We start from the raw sequence: 22,597 nt of genomic DNA on the forward strand, positions 1-22,597 counted from the left end.
TATTAATAGTATTATAGAAAGTAGTAAAGTTTTCTTTCCATATCACTAGGCTAGTCAAGATTTTATTAATAGTATTATAGAAAGTATTACAGCTTTCTTTCCATATGGCTAGGCTAGTCAAGATTTTATTAATAGTATTATAGAAAGTAGTAAAGTTTTCTTTCCATATCCTAGTCAAGATTATATTAATAGTATTATAGAAAGTATTACAGCTTTCTTTCCATATAGCTAGGCAAGTCAAGATTTTACTAATAGTATCATAGAAAGTATTTAAGTATAACTAGGCTAGTCAAGATTTTATCAATAGTATTATAGAAAGTATTAAAGATTTCATATAACTAGGCTAGTCAAGATTTTATTAATAGTATTATAGAAAGTATTTAAGTTTAAGAAGTCAAATCAGGGTTACAATTTAATTCAAATTACAGCCAAAGTTTTAAACTTATGTTTTATAGTTAACCTGGATTCATTTCTATCTCTCACAGGACATGCACCATTATGATACCTCCTCCTCAGTCCTCACCAGAATCCCTGCCTTCACATTCAACGCTGATCCATAGGCCTATGCCTGTAGACTGGGGACAACCAATCACAGAAAAAGTAACTGACCTAGAAATTGAAGAACTGCAGAATACTATTAAATTCCATAATGCACAAATGGAAGTTGCCAGAGCACAAATAGAAGTTACCAGAGCACAAATGGAAGCTGCCAGAGCACAAATGGAAGCCAGCCAGAGCACAAACGGAGCTGCAGAAAACCAAAATTGAACTGGTTAGGTTAGCATTCTGGATATATCATATTTTCATTGTTCACCATAAGTAACCATTTGTGCTGCTGAAATTTAAATGTACATGTGAATCTTTTCATATCACTAGGCTAGTCAAGATTTTATTAGTAGTATTAAATTTTTGTAATAGTATAAAAGTTTTCTTTTCATATAACTAGGCTAATCAAGATTTTAGTAATAGGCTAGTCAAGATTTTATTAATAGTATTATTGAAAGTATTAAAGTTTTCTTTTCATACAACTAGGTTAATCAAGATTCTTATTAATAGTATTATAGAAAGTAATAAAGTTTTCTTTCCATATAGCTAGGTTGATCAAGGTTTTATTAATAGTATTATAGAAAGTAGTAGAGTTTTCTTTCCATACCACTAGGCTAGTGAAGATTTTACTAATAGTATTATAGAAAGTAGTAAAGTTTTCTTTCCATATAGCTAGGCTAATCAAGATTTTATTAACAGTATTATAGAAAATAGCAAAGTTTTCTTTCCATATCACTAGGCTAGTCAAGATATTATTAATAGTATTATAGAAAGTATTACAGCTTTCCTTCCATATGGCTAGGCTAGTCAAGATTTTATTAATAGTATTATAGAAAGTAGTAAAGTTTTCTTTCCATATCACTAGGCTAGTCAAGATTTTATTAATAGTATTATAGAAAGTATTACAGCTTTCTCTCCGTATAGCTAGGCTAGTCAAGATTTTATTAATAGAATTATAGAAAGTATTAAAGTATAACTAGGATAGTCAAGATTTTATCAATAGTATTATAGAAAGTATTAAAGATTTCATATAACTATGCTAGTCAAGATTTTATTAATAGTATTATAGAAAGTATTCAAGTTTAAGAAGTCAAATCAGGGTTACCATTTAGTTCAAATTACAGCCAAAGTTTTACACTTATGTTTTATAGTTAACCTGGATTCATTTCTATCTCTCACAGGACATGCACCATTATGATACCTCCTCCTCAGTCCTCACAAGAATCCCTGCCTTCACGTTCAATGCTGATCCATAGGCCTACGTCTGTAGACTGGGGACAACCAATCACAGAAAAAGTAACTGACTTAGAAATCAAAGAACTGCAGAATACTATTGAATTCCATAATGCACAAATGGAAGTTGCCAGAGCACAAATGGAAGTTACCAGAGCACAAATGGAAGCTGCCACTGCACAAATGGAAGCTGCCAGGGCACAAATGGAGCTGCAGAAAACCAAAATTGAACTGGCTAGGTTAGCATTCTGGATATATCATATTTTCATTGTTCACCGTAAGTAACCATTTGTGCTGCTGAAATTTAAATGTACATGTGAATCTTTTCCTATCACTAGGCTAGTCAAGATTTTATTAGTAGTATTAAATTTTTGTAATAGTATTAAAGTTTTCATATAACTAGGCTAATCAAGATTTTATTAATAGGCTCGTCAAGATTTTATTAATAGTATTATTGAAAGTATTAAAGTTTTCTTTCATATAACTAGGCTAATCAAGATTTTATTATAGTATTATAGAAAGTAATAAAGTTTTCTTTCCATATAGCTAGGCTTATCAAGGTTTTATTAATTGTATTATAGAAAGTAGTAGAGTTTTCTTTCCATATCACTAGGCCAGTCAAGATTTTATTAATAGTATTATAGAAAGTAGTAAAGTTTTCTTTCCATATAGCTAGGCTAATCAAGATTTTATTAATAGTATTATAGAAAGTAGTAAAGTTTTCTTTCCATATCACTAGGCTAGTCAAGATATCATTAATAGTATTATAGAAAGTATTACAGCTTTCTTTCCATATGGCTAGGCTAGTCAAGGTTTTATTAATAGTATTATAGAAAGTAGTAAAGTTTTCTTTCCATATCACTAGGCTAGTCAAGATTTTATTAATAGTATTATAGAAAGTATTACAGCTTTCTCTCCATATAGCTAGGCTAGTCAAGATTTTATTAATAGTATTATAGAAAGTATTAAAGTATAACTAGGCTAGTCAAGATGTTATCGATAGTATTATAGAAAGTATTAAAGATTTCATATAACTATGCTAGTCAAGATTTTATTAATAGTATTATAGAAAGTATTAAAGTCTGAGAAGTCAAATCAGGGTTACAATTTAGTTCAAATTACAGCCAAAGTTTTAAACTTATGTTTTATAGTTAACCTGGATTCATTTCTATCTCTCACAGGACATGCACCATTGTGATACCTCCTCCTCAGTCCTCACAAGAATCCCTGCCTTCAGGTTTAACGCTGAACCATAGGCCTACGTCTGTAGACTGGGGACAACCAATCACAGAAGAAGTAACTGACCTAGAAATTGAAGAACTGCAGGATACTATTAAATTCCATAGTGCACAAATGGAAGTTGCCAGAGCACAAATGGAAGTTACCAGAGCACAAATGGAAGCTGCCAGAGCACAAATGGAGCAGCTGAAAACCAAAAATGAACTGTTTAGGTTAGCATTCTGGATATATATTTTCTTTGTTCACCGTAAGTAACCATTTGTGCTGCTGAAATTTAAATGTACATATGAATCTTTTCATTTCACTAGGCTAGTCAAGATTTTATTAGTTGTATCAATTTTTTTTTAATAGTATTAAAGTTTTCTTTTCATATAACTAGGCTAATCAAGATTTTATTAACAGGCTAGTCAAGATTTTATTAATAGTATTATTGAAAGTAGTAAAGTTTTCTTTTTACATAACTAAGCTAATCAAGATCTTATTAATAATATATAGTATTATAGAAAGTAGTAAAGTTTTCTTTCCATACAGCTAGGCTAATCAAGATTTTATTAATAGTGTTATAGAAAGTAGTAAAGTTTTCTTTCCATATCACTAGGCTAGTCAAGATTTTATTAGTAGTAGTAAATTTTTTTAATAGTATTAAAGTTTTCACTTCATATAACTAAGCTAATCAGATTTCATTAATAGGCTAGTCAAGATTTCATTAATAGTATTATTGAAAGTATTAAAGTTTTCTTTTCATATAACTAGGCTAATCAAGATTTTATCAATAGTAAAGTTTTCTTTCCATACCACTAGGCTAGTCAAGATTTTATTAATAGTATTATAGAAAGTAGTAAAGTTTTCCTTCCATATAGCTAAGCTAATCAAGATTTTATGAATAGTATTATAGAAAGTAGTAAAGTTTTCTTTCCATATCACTAGGCTAGTCAAGATATTATTAATAGTATTGTAGAAAGTTTTACAGCTATCTTTCCATATAGCTAGGCTAGTCAAGATTTTATTAATAGTATTATAGAAAGTATTAAAGTATAACCAGGATAGTCAAGATTTTATCAATAGTATTATAGAAAGTATTAAAGATTTCATATAGGTTAGTCAAGATTTTATTATTAGTATTATAGAAAGTATAAAAGTTTAAGAAGTCAAATCCGGGTTACAATTTAGTTCAAATTACAGCCTAAGTTTTAATATTATGTTTTATAGTTAACCTGGATTCATTTCTATCTCTCACAGGACATGCACCATTATGATACCTCCTCCTCAGTCCTCACAAGAATCCTTGCCTTCAGGTTTAACACTGATCCATAGGCCTACGTCTGTAGACTAGGGACAACCAATCACAGAAAAAGTAACTGACCTAGAAATTGAAGAACTGCAGAATACTATTAAATTCCATAATGCACAAATGGAAGTTGCCAGAGCACAAATGGAAGTTACCAGAGCACAAATGGAAGGTGCCAGAGCACAAATGGAGCTGCAGAAAACCAAAATTGAACTGGCTAGGTTAGCATTCTGGATATATATTTTCTTTGTTCACCATAAGTAACCATTTGTGCTGCTGAAATTTAAATGTACATGTGAATCTTTTCATTTCACTAGGCTAGTCAAGATTTTATTAGTAGTATTAAATTTTTTTAATAGTATTAAAGTTTTCTTTCATATAACTAAGCTAATCAAGATTTTAGGCAAGTCAAGATTTTATTAATAGTATTACTGAAAGTAATAAAGTTTTCTTTTCATATAACTAAGCTGATCAAGATTTTATTAATAATATATAGTATTATAGAAAGTTGTAAAGTTTTCTTTCCATACAGCTAGGCTAATCAGAATTTTATTAATAGTATTATAGTATTATGTAGCATTTATGGATCTGGAGAAGGCATATGATAGAGTTGATAGAGATGCTCCGTGGAAGGTATTAAGAATATATGGTGTGGGAGGCAAGTTGTTAGAAGCAGTGAAAAGTTTTTATCGAGGATGTAAGGCATGTGTACGTGTAGGAAGAGAGGAAAGTGATTGGTTCTCAGTGAATGTAGGTTTGCGGCAGGGGTGTGTGATGTCTCCATGGTTGTTTAATTTGTTTATGGATGGGGTTGTTAGGGAGGTAAATGCAAGAGTTTTGGAAAGAGGGGCAAGTATGAAGTCTGTTGGGGATGAGAGAGCTTGGGAAGTGAGTCAGTTGTTGTTCGCTGATGATACAGCGCTGGTGGCTGATTCATGTGAGAAACTGCAGAAGCTGGTGACAGTTTTGTAAAGTGTGTGGAAGAAGAAAGTTAAGAGTTAATGTGAATAAGAGCAAGGTTATTAGGTACAGTAGGGTTGAGGGTCAAGTCAATTGGGAGGTGAGTTTGAATGGAGAAAAACTGGAGGAAGTGAAGTGTTTTAGATATCTGGGAGTGGATCTGTCAGCGGATGGAACCATGGAAGCGGAAGTGGATCATAGGGTGGGGGAGGGGGCGAAAATTCTAGGGGCCTTGAAGAATGTGTGGAAGTCGAGAACATTATCTCGGAAAGCAAAAATGGGTATGTTTGAAGGAATAGTGGTTCCAACAATGTTGTATGGTTGCGAGGCGTGGGCTATGGATAGAGTTGTGCGCAGGAGGATGGATGTGCTGGAAATGAGATGTTTGAGGACAATGTGTGGTGTGAGGTGGTTTGATCGAGTGAGTAACGTAAGGGTAAGAGAGATGTGTGGAAATAAAAAGAGCGTGGTTGAGAGAGCAGAAGAGGGTGTTTTGAAGTGGTTTGGGCACATGGAGAGGATGAGTGAGGAAAGATTGACCAAGAGGATATATGTGTCGGAGGTGGAGGGAGCAAGGAGAAGAGGGAGACCAAATTGGAGGTGGAAAGATGGAGTGAAAAAGATTTTGTGTGATCGGGGCCTGAACATGCAGGAGCGTGAAAGGAGGGCAAGGAATAGAGTGAATTGGAGCGATGTGGTATACTGGGGTTGACGTGCTGTCAGTGGATTGAATCAAGGCATGTGAAGCGTCTGGGGTAAACCATGGAAAGCTGTGTAGGTATGTATATTTGCGTGTGTGGACGTATGTATATACATGTGTATGGGGGGGGGTTGGGCCATTTCTTTCGTCTGTTTCCTTGCGCTACCTCGCAAACATGGGAGACAGCGACAAAGTATAAAAAAAAAAAAAAAAAAAAAAAAAAAATTATAGAAAGTAGTAAAGTTTTCTTTCCATATCACTAGGCTAGTCAAGATTTTATTAATAGTATTATAGAAAGTAGTAAAGTTTTCTTTCCATATAGCTAGGCTAATCAAGATTTTATTAATAGTATTATAGAAAGTAGTAAAGTTTTCTTTCCATATCACTAGGCTAGTCAAGATATTATTAATAGTATTATAGAAAGTTTTACAGCTTTCTTTCCATATACTAGGCTAGTCAAGATTTTATTAATAGTATCATAGAAAGTATTAAAGTATAACTAGGATAGTCAAGATTTTATCAATAGTATTATAGAAAGTATTAAAGATTTCATATAACTAGGTGAGTCAAGATTTTATTAATAGTATTATAGAAAGTATTAAAGTTTAAGAAGTCAAATCAGGGTTACAATTGAGTTCAAATTACAGCAAAAGTTATAAACTTATGTTTTATAGTTAACCTGGATTCATTTCTATCTCTCACAGGACATGCACCATTATGATACCTCCTCCTCAGTCCTCACAAGAATCCCTGCCTTCAGGTTTAACGCTGATCCATAGGCCTACATCTGTAGACTGGGGACAACCAATCACAGAAAAAGTAACTGACCTAGAAATTGAAGAACTGCAGAATACTATTACATTCCATAGTGCACAAATGGAAGTTGCCAGAGCACAAATGGAAGGTGCCAGAGCGCAAATGGAAGCAGCCAGAGCACAAATGGAGCTGCAGAAAACCAAAATTGAACTGGCTAGGTTAGCATTCTGGATATATATTTTCTTTGTTCACCGTAAGTAACCATTTGTGCTGCTGAAATTTAAATGTACAAGTGAATCTTTCATTTCACTAGGCTAGTCAAGATTTTATTAGTAGTAGTAAATTTTTTTAATAGTATTAAAGTTTTCTTTTTATATAACTGGGCTAATCAAGATTTTATTAATAGGCTAGTCAAGATTTTATTAATAGTATTATTGAAAGTAGTAAAGTTTTCTTTTCATATAACTAAGCTAATCAAGATTTTATTAATAATATATATTATTATAGAAAGTAGTAAAGTTTTCTTTCCATACAGCTAGGCTAATCAAGATTTTATTAATAGTATTATAGAAAGTAGTAAAGTTTTCTTTCCATATCACTAGGCTAGTCAAGATTTTATTAGTAGTATTAAATTTTTTTAATAGTATTAATGTTTTCACTTCATATAACTAAGCTAATCAGATTTTATTAATAGGCTAGTCAAGATTTCATTAATAGTATTATATTAATAGTATCATAGAAAGTATTAAAGTATAACTAGGATAGTCAAGATTTTATCAATAGTATTATAGAAAGTATTAAAGATTTCATATAACTAGGTGAGTCAAGATTTTATTAATAGTATTATAGAAAGTATTAAAGTTTAAGAAGTCAAATCAGGGTTACAATTGAGTTCAAATTACAGCAAAAGTTTTAAACTTATGTTTTATAGTTAACCTGGATTCATTTCTATCTCTCACAGGACATGCACCATTATGATACCTCCTCCTCAGTCCTCACAAGAATCCCTGGCTTCAGGTTTAACGCTGATCCATAGGCCTACATCTGTAGACTGGGGACAACCAATCACAGAAAAAGTAACTGACCTAGAAATTGAAGAACTGCAGAATACTATTACATTCCATAGTGCACAAATGGAAGTTGCCAGAGCACAAATTGAAGTTGCCAGAGCACAAATGGAAGCAGCCAGAGCACAAATGGAGCTGCAGAAAACCAAAATTGAACTGATTGAAAGTAGTAAAGTTGTCTTTCCATACAGCTAGGCTAATGAAGATTTTATTAATAGTATTATAGAAAGTAGTAAAGTTTTCTTTCCATATCACTAGGCTAGTTAAGATTTTATTAATATTATTATAGAAAGAATTACAGCTTTCTTTCCATATAGCTAGGCTAGTCAAGATTTTATATGTATTATAGAAAGTATTAAAGTTTAAGGAGTTAAATCAGGGTTACAATTTAGTTCAAATTACAGCCAAAGTTTTAAACTTATGTTTTATAGTTAACCTGGATTCATTTCTATCTCTCACAGGACATACACCATTATGATACCTCCTCCTCAGTCCTCACAAGAATCCCTGCCTTCAGGTTCAACGATGATCCATGAGCCTACGTCTGTAGACTGGGGACAATCAATCACAGAAAAAGTAACTGACCTAGATATTGAAGAACTGCAGGATACTATTGAATTCCACAGTGCACAAATGGAAGTTGCCAGAGCACAAATGGAAGTTACCAGAGCACAAATGGAAGCTGCCAGAACACAAATGGAGCTGCAGAGAACCAAAATTGAACTGGCTAGGTTGGCATTCTGGATATATCATATTTTCTTTGTTCACCGTAAGTAACCATTTGTGCTGCTGAAATTTAAATGTACATGTGAATCTTTTCATACCACTAGGCTAGTCAAGATTTTATTAGTAGTATTAAATTTTTTTAATAGTATTAAAGTTCTCACTTCATATAACTAAGCTCATCAGATTTTATTAATAGGCTAGTCAAGATTTTATTAATAGTATTATTGAAAGTATTAAAGTTTTCTTTCCATATAACTAGGCTAAGCAAGATTTTATTAATAGTAAAGTTTTCTTTCCATATCACTAGGCTAGTCAAGATTTTATTAGTATTAAATTTTTTTAATAGTATTAAAGTTTTCATATAACTAGGTTAATCAAGATTTTATCAACAGGCTAGTCAAGATTTTATTAATAGTATTATTGAAAGTAGTAAAGTTTTCTTTATATTGTAGGTAGGCTAATCAAGATTTTATTAATAGTATTATATAAAGTAGTAAAGTATAACTAGGCTAGTCAAGATTTTATCAATAGTATTATAGAAAGTATTAAAGATTTCATATAACTAGGCTAGTCAAGATTTTATTAATAGTATTACAGAAAGTATTAAAGCTTAAGAAGTCAAATCAGGGTTACAATTTAGTTCAAATTACAGCCAAAGTTTTAAACTTATGTTTTATAGTTAACCTGCATTCATTTATATCTCTCACAGGACATGCACCATTATGATACCTCCTCTTCAGTCCTCACAAGAATCCCTGCCTTCACGTTCAACGCTGATCCATAGGCCCACGTCTGTAGACTGGGGACAACCAGTCGCAGAAAAAGTAACGTACCTAGAAATTGAAGAACTGCAGAATACTATTAAATTCCATAGTGCACAAATGGAAGTTGCCAGAGCACAAATGGAAGTTACCAGAGCACAAATGGAAGCTACCAGAACACAAATGGAAGCTGCCAGAGCACAAATGGAGCTGCAGAAAACCAAAATTGAACTGGCTAAAGTGCATCTTTAGAAATACCATGAGATAAAGGAAAAGTGCACTTAAAATATAGGCATGGTCCAGCAAAATGTTATTGCAAAAATATTTTTGCTTCTGGCTGATGTATGAAAATTTCAATCTCTTCTGCAGGCTATGAAACATATAGCATTTTTGAGTCAGATAAATCTGATATATTCTAATTGTTTTGGTTTAGTTTCATATTTACCCCTTTTCATTAGTATGGAGTAGTGTATGACATTTAAATTTGCAATTTCTTGGCTTTGTGACCTTTAACTTCAACAGTGGTGCTTCTTTTTATGTTATCTTTAAGTTAAATAATCATAGTTTAATATAATTACAACGTTATAGTTTCATTTAAGTATGTACTTTCTACTTATAATTTCATTTAATGTAATGGTGCTCCAGTACAAGTTAGGCTATGAAAAACTTCGAAGGGTGATAAATTAGCAGAACTAATGAGTAGTGTATGAAACATTTGAAAATAAATTTTTCCATTCAGGTTTATTGTGTTTACCTAATTTCATTTACCTTGCATTTCCTCCTCCATATAATAAAAACCACTCTTATATGTTTGTCATTAATCTATATTACCCCTTCAGTAACCCTGTTTATATGCTTTCCTAGTGATACAGCATCCTGTATAACCACCCTTAGGTCCTTGTCTTTCTTTGTTAAGCTTATTCAGAATTGATTTGTTTCTAATCCTTTCAGAGAACTTGGGGACATACCTATACCTTCCTCATACATCAAAAATTCATAGTTTTTCTGGTTACCTTGCAGTACTTCCATCTAAATCCAGTTGATGCCATCAAAGTAATCGAAACCCATTTTTTGAATTTGCTCTTTCACAGTTGTATCTACTCTGTAAGTTTCATCCCTCACTTTGGACCTCCTGCTGTTACCTCCAATGGTCACTCTTTCCCATTGGACACAAATACTCTTATTTATTTTATTTATTTTGCTTTGTCGCTGTCTCCCGCGTTAGCGAGGTAGCGCAAGGAAACAGACGAAAGAAATGGTCCAACCCACCCGCATACACATGTAAATACATACACGTCAACACACTCAAATATACATGCCTATACATCTCGTACACATATATATACAAGCACAGACATATACATATATACACATGTACATAATTCATGCTGTCTGCCTTTATTTATTCCCATCGCCACCTCGACACACATGGAATAACAACCCCTTCCCCCCTCATGTGTGCGAGGTAGCGCTAGGAAAAGACAACAAAGGCCACATTCGTTCACACTCAGTCTCTAGCTGTCATGTAATAACGCACCGAAATCACAGCTCCCTTTCCACATCCAGACCCCACAGAACTTTCCATGGTTTACCCCAGACGCTTCACATGCCCTGGTTCAATCCATTGACAGCACGTCTATCCCGGTATACCACATCGTTCCAATTCACTCTATTCCTCGCACGCCTTACACCCTCCTGCATGTTCAGGCCCCGATCACTCAAAATCTTTTTCACTCCATCTTTCCACCCCCAATTTGGTCTCCCACTTCTCCTCGTTCCCTCCACCTCTGACACATATATCCTCTTGGTCAATCTTTCCTGTCTCATTCTCTCCATGTGACCAAACCATTTCAAAACACCCTCTTCTGCTCTCTCAACCATACTCTTTTTATTTCCACACATCTCTCTTACCCTTACATTACTTACTCGATCAAACCACCTCACACCACATATTGTCCTCAAACATCTCATTTCCAGCACATCCACCCTCCTGCGCACAACTCTATCCATAGCCCACGCCTCGCAACCATACAAAATTGTTGGAACCACTATTCCTTCAAACATACCCATTTTTGCTTTCCGAGATAATGTTCTCGACTTCCAAACATTCTTCAAGGCTCCCAAAATTTTTGCCCCCTCCCCCACCCTATGAATCAATTGCATTTCCATGGTTCCATCCACTGCCAGATCCACTCCCAGATATCTAAAGCACTTTACTTCCCCCAGTTTTTCTCCATTCAAACTTACCTCCCAATTGACTTGACCCTCAACCCTACTGTACCTAATAACCTTGCTCTTATTCACATTTACTCTAAACTTTCTTCTTTCACACACTTTACCAAACTCAGTCCCCAGCTTCTGCAGTTTCTCACATGAATCAGCCACCAGCGCTGTATCATCAGCGAACAACAAGTGACTCACTTCCCAAGCTCTCTCATCCACAACAGACTGCATACTTGCCCCTCTTTCCAAAACTCTTGCAGTCACCTCCCTAACAACCCCATCCATAAACAAATTAAACAACCATGGAGATATCACACACCCCTGCCGCAAACCTACATTCACTGAGAACCAATCACTTTCCTCTCTTCCTACACGTACACATGCCTTACATCCTCGATAAAAACTTTTCACTGCTTCTAACAACTTGCCTCCCACACCATATATTCTTAATACCTTCCACAGAGCATCTCTATCAACTCTATCATATGCCTTCTCCAGATCCATAAATGCTACATACAAATCCATTTGCTTTTCTAAGTATTTCTCACATACATTCTTCAAAGGAAACACCTGATCCACACATCCTCTACCACTTCTGAAACCACACTGCTCTTCCCCAATCTGATGCTCTGTATATGCCTTCACCCTCTCAATCAATACCCTCTCATATAATTTACCAGGAATACTCAACAAACTTATACCTCTGTAATTTGAGCACTCACTCTTATCCCCTTTGCCTCTGTACAATGGCACTATGCAAGCATTCCGCCAATCCTCAGGCACCTCACCATGAACCATACATACATTAAATAACCTTACCAACCAGTCAACAATACAGTCACCCCCCTTTTTTAATAAATTCCACTGCAGTAACATTCAAACCTGCTGCCTTGCCGGCTTTCATCTTCCGCAAAGCTTTTCCTACCTCTTCTCTGTTTACCAAATCATTTTCCCTAACCCTCTCACTTTGCACACCACCTCGACCAAAACATCTTATATCTGCCACTCTATCATCAAACATTCAACAAACCTTCAAAATACTCACTCCATCTCCTTCTCACATCACCACTACTTCTTATCACCTCCCCATTAGCCCCGTGTACTGAAGTTACCATTTGCTCCCTTGTCTTACGCACTTTATTTACCTCCTTCCAAAACATCTTTTTATTCTCTCTAAAATTTTTCCACCTCCCATCTTTCCACCTCCAATTTGGTCTCCCACTTCTCCTCATTCCCTCCACCTCTGACACATATATCCTTTTGGTCAATCTTTCCTCACTCATTCTCTCCATGTGACCAAACTATTTCAAAACACCCTCTTCTGCTCTCTCAACCATACTCTTTTCATTTCCACACATCTCTCTTACCCTTACATTACTTACTCGATCAAACCACCTCACACCACATACTGTCCTCAAACATCTCATTTCCAGCACATCCACCCTCCTGCGCACAATTCTATCCATAGCCCACGCCTCGCAACCATACAACATTGTTGGAACTACTATTCCTTCAAACACACCCATTTTTGCTTTCCGAGATAATGTTCTCAACTTCCAAACATTCTTCAAGGCTCCCAAAATTCTTGCCCCCTCCCCAACCCTATGATTCACTTGCGCTTCCATGGTTCCATCCGCTGCCAGATCCACTCCCAGATATCTAAAACACTTTACTTCCTCCAGTTTTTCTCCATTCAAACGTACCTCCCAATTGACTTGACCCTCAACCCTACTGAACCTAATAACCTTTCTCTTATTCACATTTACTCTTAACTTTCTTCTTTCACACACTTTACTAAACTCAGTCACCAGCTTCTGCAGTTTCTCACATGAATCAGCCACCAGTGCTGTATCATCAGCGAACAACAACTGACTCACTTCCCAAGTTTTCTCATCCACAACAGACTGCATACTTGCCCCTCTTTCCAAAACTCTTGCATTCACCTCCCTAACAACCCCATCCATAAACAAATTAAACAACCATGGAGACATCACACACCCCTGCCGCAAACCTACATTCACTGAGAACCAATCACTTTCCTCTCCTCCTACACGTACACATGCCTTACATCCTCGATAAAAACTTTTCACTGCTTCTAACAACTTGCCTCCCACACCATATATTCTTAATACCTTCCAAAGAGCATCTCTATCAACTCTATCATATGCCTTCTCCAGATCCATAAATGCTACATACAAATCCATTTGCTTTTCTAAGTATTTCTCACATACATTCTTCAAAGGAAACACCTGATCCACACATCCTCTACCACTTCTGAAACCACACTGCTCTTCCCTAATCTGATGCTCTGTATATGCCTTCACCCTCTCAATCAATACCCTCCCATACACTTTACCAGGAATACTCAACAAACTTATACCTCTGTAATTTGAGCACTCACTCTTATCCCCTTTGCCTTTGTACAATGGCACTATGCAAGCATTCCACCAATCCTCAGGCACCTCACCATGAATCATACATACATCAAATAACCTTACCAACCAGTCAACAATACAGTCACCCCCTTTTTTAATAAATTCCACTGCAATAACATCCAAACCTGCTGCCTTGCCGGCTTTCATCTTCCGCAAAGCTTTTACTACCTCTTCTCTGTTAACCAAATCATTTTCCCTACCCCTCTTACTTTGCACACCACCTCGACCAAAACACCCTATATCTGCCACTCTATCATCAAACACATTCAACAAACCTTCAAAATACTCACTCCATCTACTTCTCACATCACCACTACTTATTATCACCTCCCCATTAGACCCCTTTACTGAAGTTCCCATTTGCTCCCTTGTCTTATGCACTTTATGTACCTCCTTCCAAAACATCTTTTTATTCTCTAAAATTTTTCCACCTCCCATCTTTCCACCTCCAATTTGGTCTCCCACTTCTCGTTCCCTCCACCTCTGACACATATATCCTCTTGGTCAATCTTTCCTCACTCATTCTCTCCATGTGACCAAACTATTTCAAAACACCCTCTTCTGCTCTCTCAACCATACTTTCTTTATTTCACACATCTCTCTTACCCTTACATTACTTACTCGATCAAACCACCTCACACCACATATTGTCCTCAAACATCTCATTTCCAGCACATCCACCCTCCTGCGCACAACTCTATCCATAGCCCACGCCTCGCAACCATACAACATTGTTGGAACCACTATTCCTTCAAACATACCCATTTTTGCTTTCCGAGATAATGTTCTCGACTTCCAAACATTCTTCAAGGCTCCCAAAATTCTCGCCCCCTCCCCCACCCTATGATTCACTTGCGCTTCCATGGTTCCATCCGCTGCCAGATCCACTCCCAGATATCTAAAACACTTTACTTCCTCCAGTTTTTCTCCATTCAAACTTACCTCCCAATTGACTTGACCCTCAACCCTACTGTACCTAATAACCTTGCTCTTATTCACATTTACTCTTAACTTTCTTCTTTCACACACTTTACCAAACTCAGTCACTAGCTTCTGCAGTTTCTCACATGAATCAGCCACCAGTTCTGTATCATCAGTGATCAACAACTGACTCACTTCCCAAGCTCTCTCATCCACAACAGACTGCATACTTGCCCCTCTTTCCAAAACTCTTGCAGTCACCTCCCTAACAACCCCATCCATAAACAAATTAAACAACCATGGAGACATCACACACCCCTGCCGCAAACCTACATTCACTGAGAACCAATCACTTTCCTCTCTTCCTACACGTACACATGCCTTACATCCTTGATAAAAACTTTTCACTGCTTCTAACAACTTGCCTCCCACACCATATATTCTTAATACCTTCCACAGAGCATCTCTATCAACTCTATCATATGCCTTCTCCAGATCCATAAATGCTACATACAAATCCATTTGCTTTTCTAAGTATTTCTCACATACATTCTTCAAAGGAAACACCTGATCCACACATCCTCTACCACTTCTGAAACCACACTGCTCTTCCCCAATCTGATGCTCTGTATATGCCTTCACCCTCTCAATCAATACCCTCTCATATAATTTACCAGGAATACTCAACAAACTTATACCTCTGTAATTTGAGCACTCACTCTTATCCCCTTTGCCTCTGTACAATGGCACTATGCAAGCATTCCGCCAATCCTCAGGCACCTCACCATGAACCATACATACATTAAATAACCTTACCAACCAGTCAACAATACAGTCACCCCCCTTTTTTAATAAATTCCACTGCAGTAACATTCAAACCTGCTGCCTTGCCAGCTTTCATCTTCCGCAAAGCTTTTCCTACCTCTTCTCTGTTTACCAAATCATTTTCCCTAACCCTCTCACTTTGCACACCACCTCGACCAAAACATCTTATATCTGCCACTCTATCATCAAACATTCAACAAACCTTCAAAATACTCACTCCATCTCCTTCTCACATCACCACTACTTCTTATCACCTCCCCATTAGCCCCGTGTACTGAAGTTACCATTTGCTCCCTTGTCTTACGCACTTTATTTACCTCCTTCCAAAACATCTTTTTATTCTCTCTAAAATTTTTCCACCTCCCATCTTTCCACCTCCAATTTGGTCTCCCACTTCTCCTCATTCCCTCCACCTCTGACACATATATCCTTTTGGTCAATCTTTCCTCACTCATTCTCTCCATGTGACCAAACTATTTCAAAACACCCTCTTCTGCTCTCTCAACCATACTCTTTTCATTTCCACACATCTCTCTTACCCTTACATTACTTACTCGATCAAACCACCTCACACCACATACTGTCCTCAAACATCTCATTTCCAGCACATCCACCCTCCTGCGCACAACTCTATCCATAGCCCACGCCTCGCAACCATACAACATTGTTGGAACTACTATTCCTTCAAACATACCCATTTTTGCTTTCCGAGATAATGTTCTCAACTTCCAAACATTCTTCAAGGCTCCCAAAATTCTTGCCCCCTCCCCCACCCTATGATTCACTTGCGCTTCCATGGTTCCATCCGCTGCCAGATCCACTCCCAGATATCTAAAACACTTTACTTCCTCCAGTTTTTCTCCATTCAAACTTACCTCCCAATTGACTTGACCCTCAACCCTACTGAACCTAATAACCTTTCTCTTATTCACATTTACTCTTAACTTTCTTCTTTCACACACTTTACTAAACTCAGTCACCAGCTTCTGCAGTTTCTCACATGAATCAGCCACCAGTGCTGTATCATCAGCGAACAACAACTGACTCACTTCCCAAGTTTTCTCATCCACAACAGACTGCATACTTGCCCCTCTTTCCAAAACTCTTGCATTCACCTCCCTAACAACCCCATCCATAAACAAATTAAACAACCATGGAGACATCACACACCCCTGCCGCAAACCTACATTCACTGAGAACCAATCACTTTCCTCTCCTCCTACACGTACACATGCCTTACATCCTCGATAAAAACTTTTCACTGCTCCTAACAACTTGCCTCCCACACCATATATTCTTAATACCTTCCAAAGAGCATCTCTATCAACTCTATCATATGCCTTCTCCAGATCCATAAATGCTACATACAAATCCATTTGCTTTTCTAAGTATTTCTCACATAAATTCTTCAAAGGAAACACCTGATCCACACATCCTCTACCACTTCTGAAACCACACTGCTCTTCCCTAATCTGATGCTCTGTATATGCCTTCACCCTCTCAATCAATACCCTCCCATACACTTTACCAGGAATACTCAACAAACTTATACCTCTGTAATTTGAGCACTCACTCTTATCCCCTTTGCCTTTGTACAATGGCACTATGCAAGCATTCCGCCAATCCTCAGGCACCTCACCATGAATCATACATACATTAAATAACCTTACCAACCAGTCAACAATACAGTCACCCCCTTTTTTAATAAATTCCACTGCAATAACATCCAAACCTGCTGCCTTGCCGGCTTTCATCTTCCGCAAAGCTTTTACTACCTCTTCTCTGTTAACCAAATCATTTTCCCTACCCCTCTTACTTTGCACACCACCTCGACCAAAACACCCTATATCTGCCACTCTATCATCAAACACATTCAACAAACCTTCAAAATACTCACTCCATCTACTTCTCACATCACCACTACTTATTATCACCTCCCCATTAGACCCCTTTACTGAAGTTCCCATTTGCTCCCTTGTCTTATGCACTTTATGTACCTCCTTCCAAAACATCTTTTTATTCTCTCTAAAATTTTTCCACCTCCAATTTGGTCTCCCACTTCTTCTCGTTCCCTCCACCTCTGACACATATATCCTCTTGGTCAATCTTTCCTCACTCATTCTCTCCATGCGACCAAACTATTTCAAAACACCCTCTTCTGCTCTCTCAACCATACTTTCTTTATTTCACACATCTCTCTTACCCTTACATTACTTACTCGATCAAACCACCTCACACCACATATTGTCCTCAAACATCTCATTTCCAGCACATCCACCCTCCTGCGCACAACTCTATCCATAGCCCACGCCTCGCAACCATACAACATTGTTGGAACCACTATTCCTTCAAACATACCCATTTTTGCTTTCCGAGATAATGTTCTCAACTTCCAAACATTCTTCAAGGCTCCCAAAATTCTTGCCCCCTCCCCACCCTATGATTCACTTGCGCTTCCATGGTTCCATCTGCTGCCAGATCCACTCCCAGATATCTAAAACACTTTACTTCCTCCAGTTTTTCTCCATTCAAACTTACCTCCCAATTGACTTGACCCTCAACCCTACTGAACCTAATAACCTTTCTCTTATTCACATTTACTCTTAACTTTCTTCTTTCACACACTTTACTAAACTCAGTCACCAGCTTCTGCAGTTTCTCACATGAATCAGCCACCAGCGCTGTATCATCAGCGAACAACAACTGACTCACTTCCCAAGTTTTCTCATCCACAACAGACTGCATACTTGCCCCTCTTTCCAAAACTCTTGCATTCACCTCCCTAACAACCCCATCCATAAACAAATTAAACAACCATGGAGACATCACACACCCCTGCCGCAAACCTACATTCACTGAGAACCAATCACTTTCCTCTCCCCCTACACGTACACATGCCTTACATCCTCGATAAAAACTTTTCACTGCTTCTAACAACTTGCCTCCCACACCATATATTCTTAATACCTTCCAAAGAGCATCTCTATCAACTCTATCATATGCCTTCTCCAGATCCATAAATGCTACATACAAATCCATTTGCTTTTCTAAGTATTTCTCACATAAATTCTTCAAAGGAAACACCTGATCCACACATCCTCTACCACTTCTGAAACCACACTGCTCTTCCCTAATCTGATGCTCTGTATATGCCTTCACCCTCTCAATCAATACCCTCCCATACACTTTACCAGGAATACTCAACAAACTTATACCTCTGTAATTTGAGCACTCACTCTTATCCCCTTTGCCTTTGTACAATGGCACTATGCAAGCATTCCGCCAATCCTCAGGCACTTCACCATGAATCATACATACATTAAATAACCTTACCAACCAGTCAACAATACAGTCACCCCCTTTTTTAATAAATTCCACTGCAATAACATCCAAACCTGCTGCCTTGCCGGCTTTCATCTTCCGCAAAGCTTTTACTACCTCTTCTCTGTTAACCAAATCATTTTCCCTAACCCTCTCACTTTGCACACCACCTCGACCAAAACACCCTATATCTGCCACTCTATCATCAAAAACATTCAACAAACCTTCAAAATACTCACTCCATCTACTTCTCACATCACCACTACTTATTATCACCTCCCCATTAGACCCCTTTACTGAAGTTCCCATTTGCTCCCTTGTCTTATGCACTTTATGTACCTCCTTCCAAAACATCTTTTTATTCTCTCTAAAATTTTTCCACCTCCCATCTTTCCACCTCCAATTTGGTCTCCCACTTCTCCTCGTTCCCTCCACCTCTGACACATATATCCTCTTGGTCAATCTTTCCTCACTCATTCTCTCCATGTGACCAAACTATTTCAAAACACCCTCTTCTGCTCTCTCAATCATACTTTCTTTATTTCCCACACATCTCTCTTACCCTTACATTACTTACTCGATCAAACCACCTCACACCACATATTGTCCTCAAACATCTCATTTCCCGCACATCCACCCTCCTGCGCACAACTCTATCCATAGCCCACGCCTCGCAACCATACAACATTGTTGGAACCACTATTCCTTCAAACATACCCATTTTTGCTTTCCGAGATAATGTTCTCGACTTCCAAACATTCTTCAAGGCTCCCAAAATTCTCGCCCCCTCCCCCACCCTATGATTCACTTGTGCTTCCATGGTTCCATCCGCTGCCAGATCCACTCCCAGATATCTAAAACACTTTACTTCCTCCAGTTTTTCTCCATTCAAACTTACCTCCCAATTGACTTGACCCTCAACCCTACTGTACCTAATAACCTTGCTCTTATTCACATTTACTCTTAACTTTCTTCTTTCACACACTTTACCAAACTCAGTCACTAGCTTCTGCAGTTTCTCACATGAATCAGCCACCAGTTCTGTATCATCAGCGATCAACAACTGACTCACTTCCCAAGCTCTCTCATCCACAACAGACTGCATACTTGCCCCTCTTTCCAAAACTCTTGCAGTCACCTCCCTAACAACCCCATCCATAAACAAATTAAACAACCATGGAGACATCACACACCCCTGCCGCAAACCTACATTCACTGAGAACCAATCACTTTCCTCTCTTCCTACACGTACACATGCCTTACATTTTTTTTTTTTTCATACGATTCGCCATTTCCCGCATTTGCGAGGTAGCGTTAAGAACAGAGGACTGGGCCTTAGAGGGAAAATCCTCACCTGGCCCCCTTCTCTGTTCCTTCTTTTGGAAAATTAAAAAAAAACGAGAGGGGAGGATTTCCAGCCACCCGCTCCCTCCCCTTTTAGTCGCCTTCTACGACACGCAGGGAATACGTGGGAAGTATTCTTTCTCCCCTATCCTCGATAAAAACTTTTCACTGCTTCTAACAACTTGCCTCCCACACCATATATTCTTAATACCTTCCACAGAGCATCTCTATCAACTTTATCATATGCCTTCTCCAGACCCATAAATGCTACATACAAATCCATTTGCTTTTCTAAGTATTTCTCACATACATTCTTCAAAGGAAACACCTGATCCACACATCCTCTACCACTTCTGAAACCACACTGCTCTTCCCCAATCTGATGCTCTGTACATGCCTTCACCGTCTCAATCAATACCCTCTCATATAATTTACCAGGAATACTCAACAAACTTATACCTCTGTAATTTGAGCACTCACTCTTATCCCCTTTGCCTTTGTACAATGGCACTATGCAAGCATTCCGCCAATCCTCAGGCACCTCACCATGAATCATACATACATTAAATAACCTTACCAACCAGTCAACAATACAGTCACCCCCTTTTTTAATAAATTCCACTGCAATAACATCCAAACCTGCTGCCTTGCTGGCTTTCATCTTCCGCAAAGCTTTTACTACCTCTTCAGTGTTTACAAAATAATTTTCCCTAACCCTCTCACTTTGCACACCACCTCGACCAAAACACCCTTTATCTGCCACTATATCATCAAACACATTCAACAAACCTTCAAAATACTCACTCCATCTCCTTCTCACATCACCACTACTTCTTATCACCTCCCGAATAGCCCCCTATACTGAAGTTCCCATTTGCTCCCTTGTCTTACGCACTTTATTTACCTCCTTCCAAAACATCTTTTTATTCTCTCTAAAATTTTTCCACCTCCCATCTTTCAACCTCCAATTTGGTCTCCCACTTCTCCTCGTTCCCTCCACCTCTGACACATATATCCTCTTGGTCAATCTTTCCTCACTCATTCTCTCCATGTGACCAAACTATTTCAAAACACCCTCTTCTGCTCTCTCAACCATACTTTCTTTATTTCCACACATCTCTCTTACCCTTACATTACTTACTCGATCAAACCACCTCACACCACATATTGTCCTCAAACATCTCATTTCAGCACATCCACCCTCCTGCGCACAACTCTATCCATAGCCCACGCCTCTCAACCATACAACATTGTTGGAACCACTATTCCTTCAAACATACCCATTTTTGCTTTCCGAGATAATGTTCTCGACTTCCAAACATTCTTCAAGGCTCCCAAAATTCTCGCCCCCTCCCCCACCCTATGATTCACTTGCGCTTCCATGGTTCCATCCGCTGCCAGATCCACTCCCAGATATCTAAAACACTTTACTTCCTCCAGTTTTTCTCTATTTAAACTTACCTCCCAATTGACTTGACCCTCAACCCTACTGTACCTAATTACCTTGCTCTTATTCACATTCACTCTTAACTTTCTTCTTTCACACACTTTAGCAAACTCAGTCACCAGCTTCTGCAGTTTCTCACATGAATCAGCCACCAGCACTGTATCATCAGCGAACAACAACTGACTCACTTCCCAAGCTCTCTCATCCACAACAGACTGCATACTTGCCCCTCTTTCCAAAACTCTTGCATTCACCTCCCTAACAACCCCATCCATAAACAAATTAAACAACCATGGAGACATCACACACCCCTGCCGCAAACCTACATTCACTGAGAACCAATCACTTTCCTCTCTTCCTACACGTACACATGCCTTACATCCTCGATAAAAACTTTTCACTGCTTCTAACAACTTGCCTCCCACACCATATATTCTTAATACCTTCCACAGAGCATCTCTATCAACTCTATCATATTCCTTCTCCAGATCCATAAATGCTACATACAAATCCATTTGCTTTTCTAAGTATTTCTCACATACATTCTTCAAAGCAAACACCTGATCCACACATCTTCTACCACTTCTGAAACCACACTGCTCTTCCCCAATCTGATGCTCTGTACATGCCTTCACCCTCTCAATCAATACCCTCCCATATAATTTACCAGGAATACTCAACAAACTTATACCTCTGTAATTTGAGCACTCACTCTTATCCCCTTTGCCTTTGTACAATGGCACTATGCAAGCATTCTGCCAATCCTCAGGCACCTCACCATGAATCATACATACATTAAATAACC

General features: G+C 37.8%; 1 protein-coding gene and 1 long non-coding RNA gene across 7 annotated transcripts in view; one reads left to right on the forward strand and one right to left on the reverse strand.

Moving 5' to 3' along the window:
• Window positions 1-9,731, forward strand: part of LOC139749858 (uncharacterized) — a 198,267-nt gene extending 188,536 nt beyond the window's left edge. For 2 of the 6 annotated variants that reach the window (XM_071664190.1, XM_071664191.1), the window contains 4 exons: window positions 486-777; window positions 1,728-2,056; window positions 2,961-3,230; window positions 4,258-4,423. In XM_071664190.1, the coding sequence (XP_071520291.1) occupies window positions 486-768 (283 nt within the window). In that variant the 3' untranslated portion in view covers window positions 769-777; window positions 1,728-2,056; window positions 2,961-3,230; window positions 4,258-4,423. Of the gene's footprint in view, window positions 1-485; window positions 778-1,727; window positions 2,057-2,960; window positions 3,266-4,257; window positions 4,528-6,670; window positions 6,941-8,250; window positions 8,521-9,224 lie in introns of those variants that run through there. The other 4 variants (XM_071664195.1, XM_071664192.1, XM_071664194.1 and 1 more) reach the window with 4 other exon arrangements.
• LOC139749859 (uncharacterized) overlaps window positions 9,210-22,597 on the reverse strand; it is a 359,223-nt gene continuing 345,835 nt past the window's right edge. The window contains exon 4 of the long non-coding RNA XR_011713052.1: window positions 9,210-9,348. This is a non-coding gene — a long non-coding RNA (uncharacterized lncRNA). The remainder of the gene's footprint in view (window positions 9,349-22,597) is intronic.

Source organism: Panulirus ornatus, chromosome 8 (genome assembly GCF_036320965.1).
Source record: "Panulirus ornatus isolate Po-2019 chromosome 8, ASM3632096v1, whole genome shotgun sequence".
In the NCBI taxonomy this organism is placed as follows: Eukaryota; Metazoa; Arthropoda; class Malacostraca; order Decapoda; family Palinuridae; genus Panulirus; species Panulirus ornatus.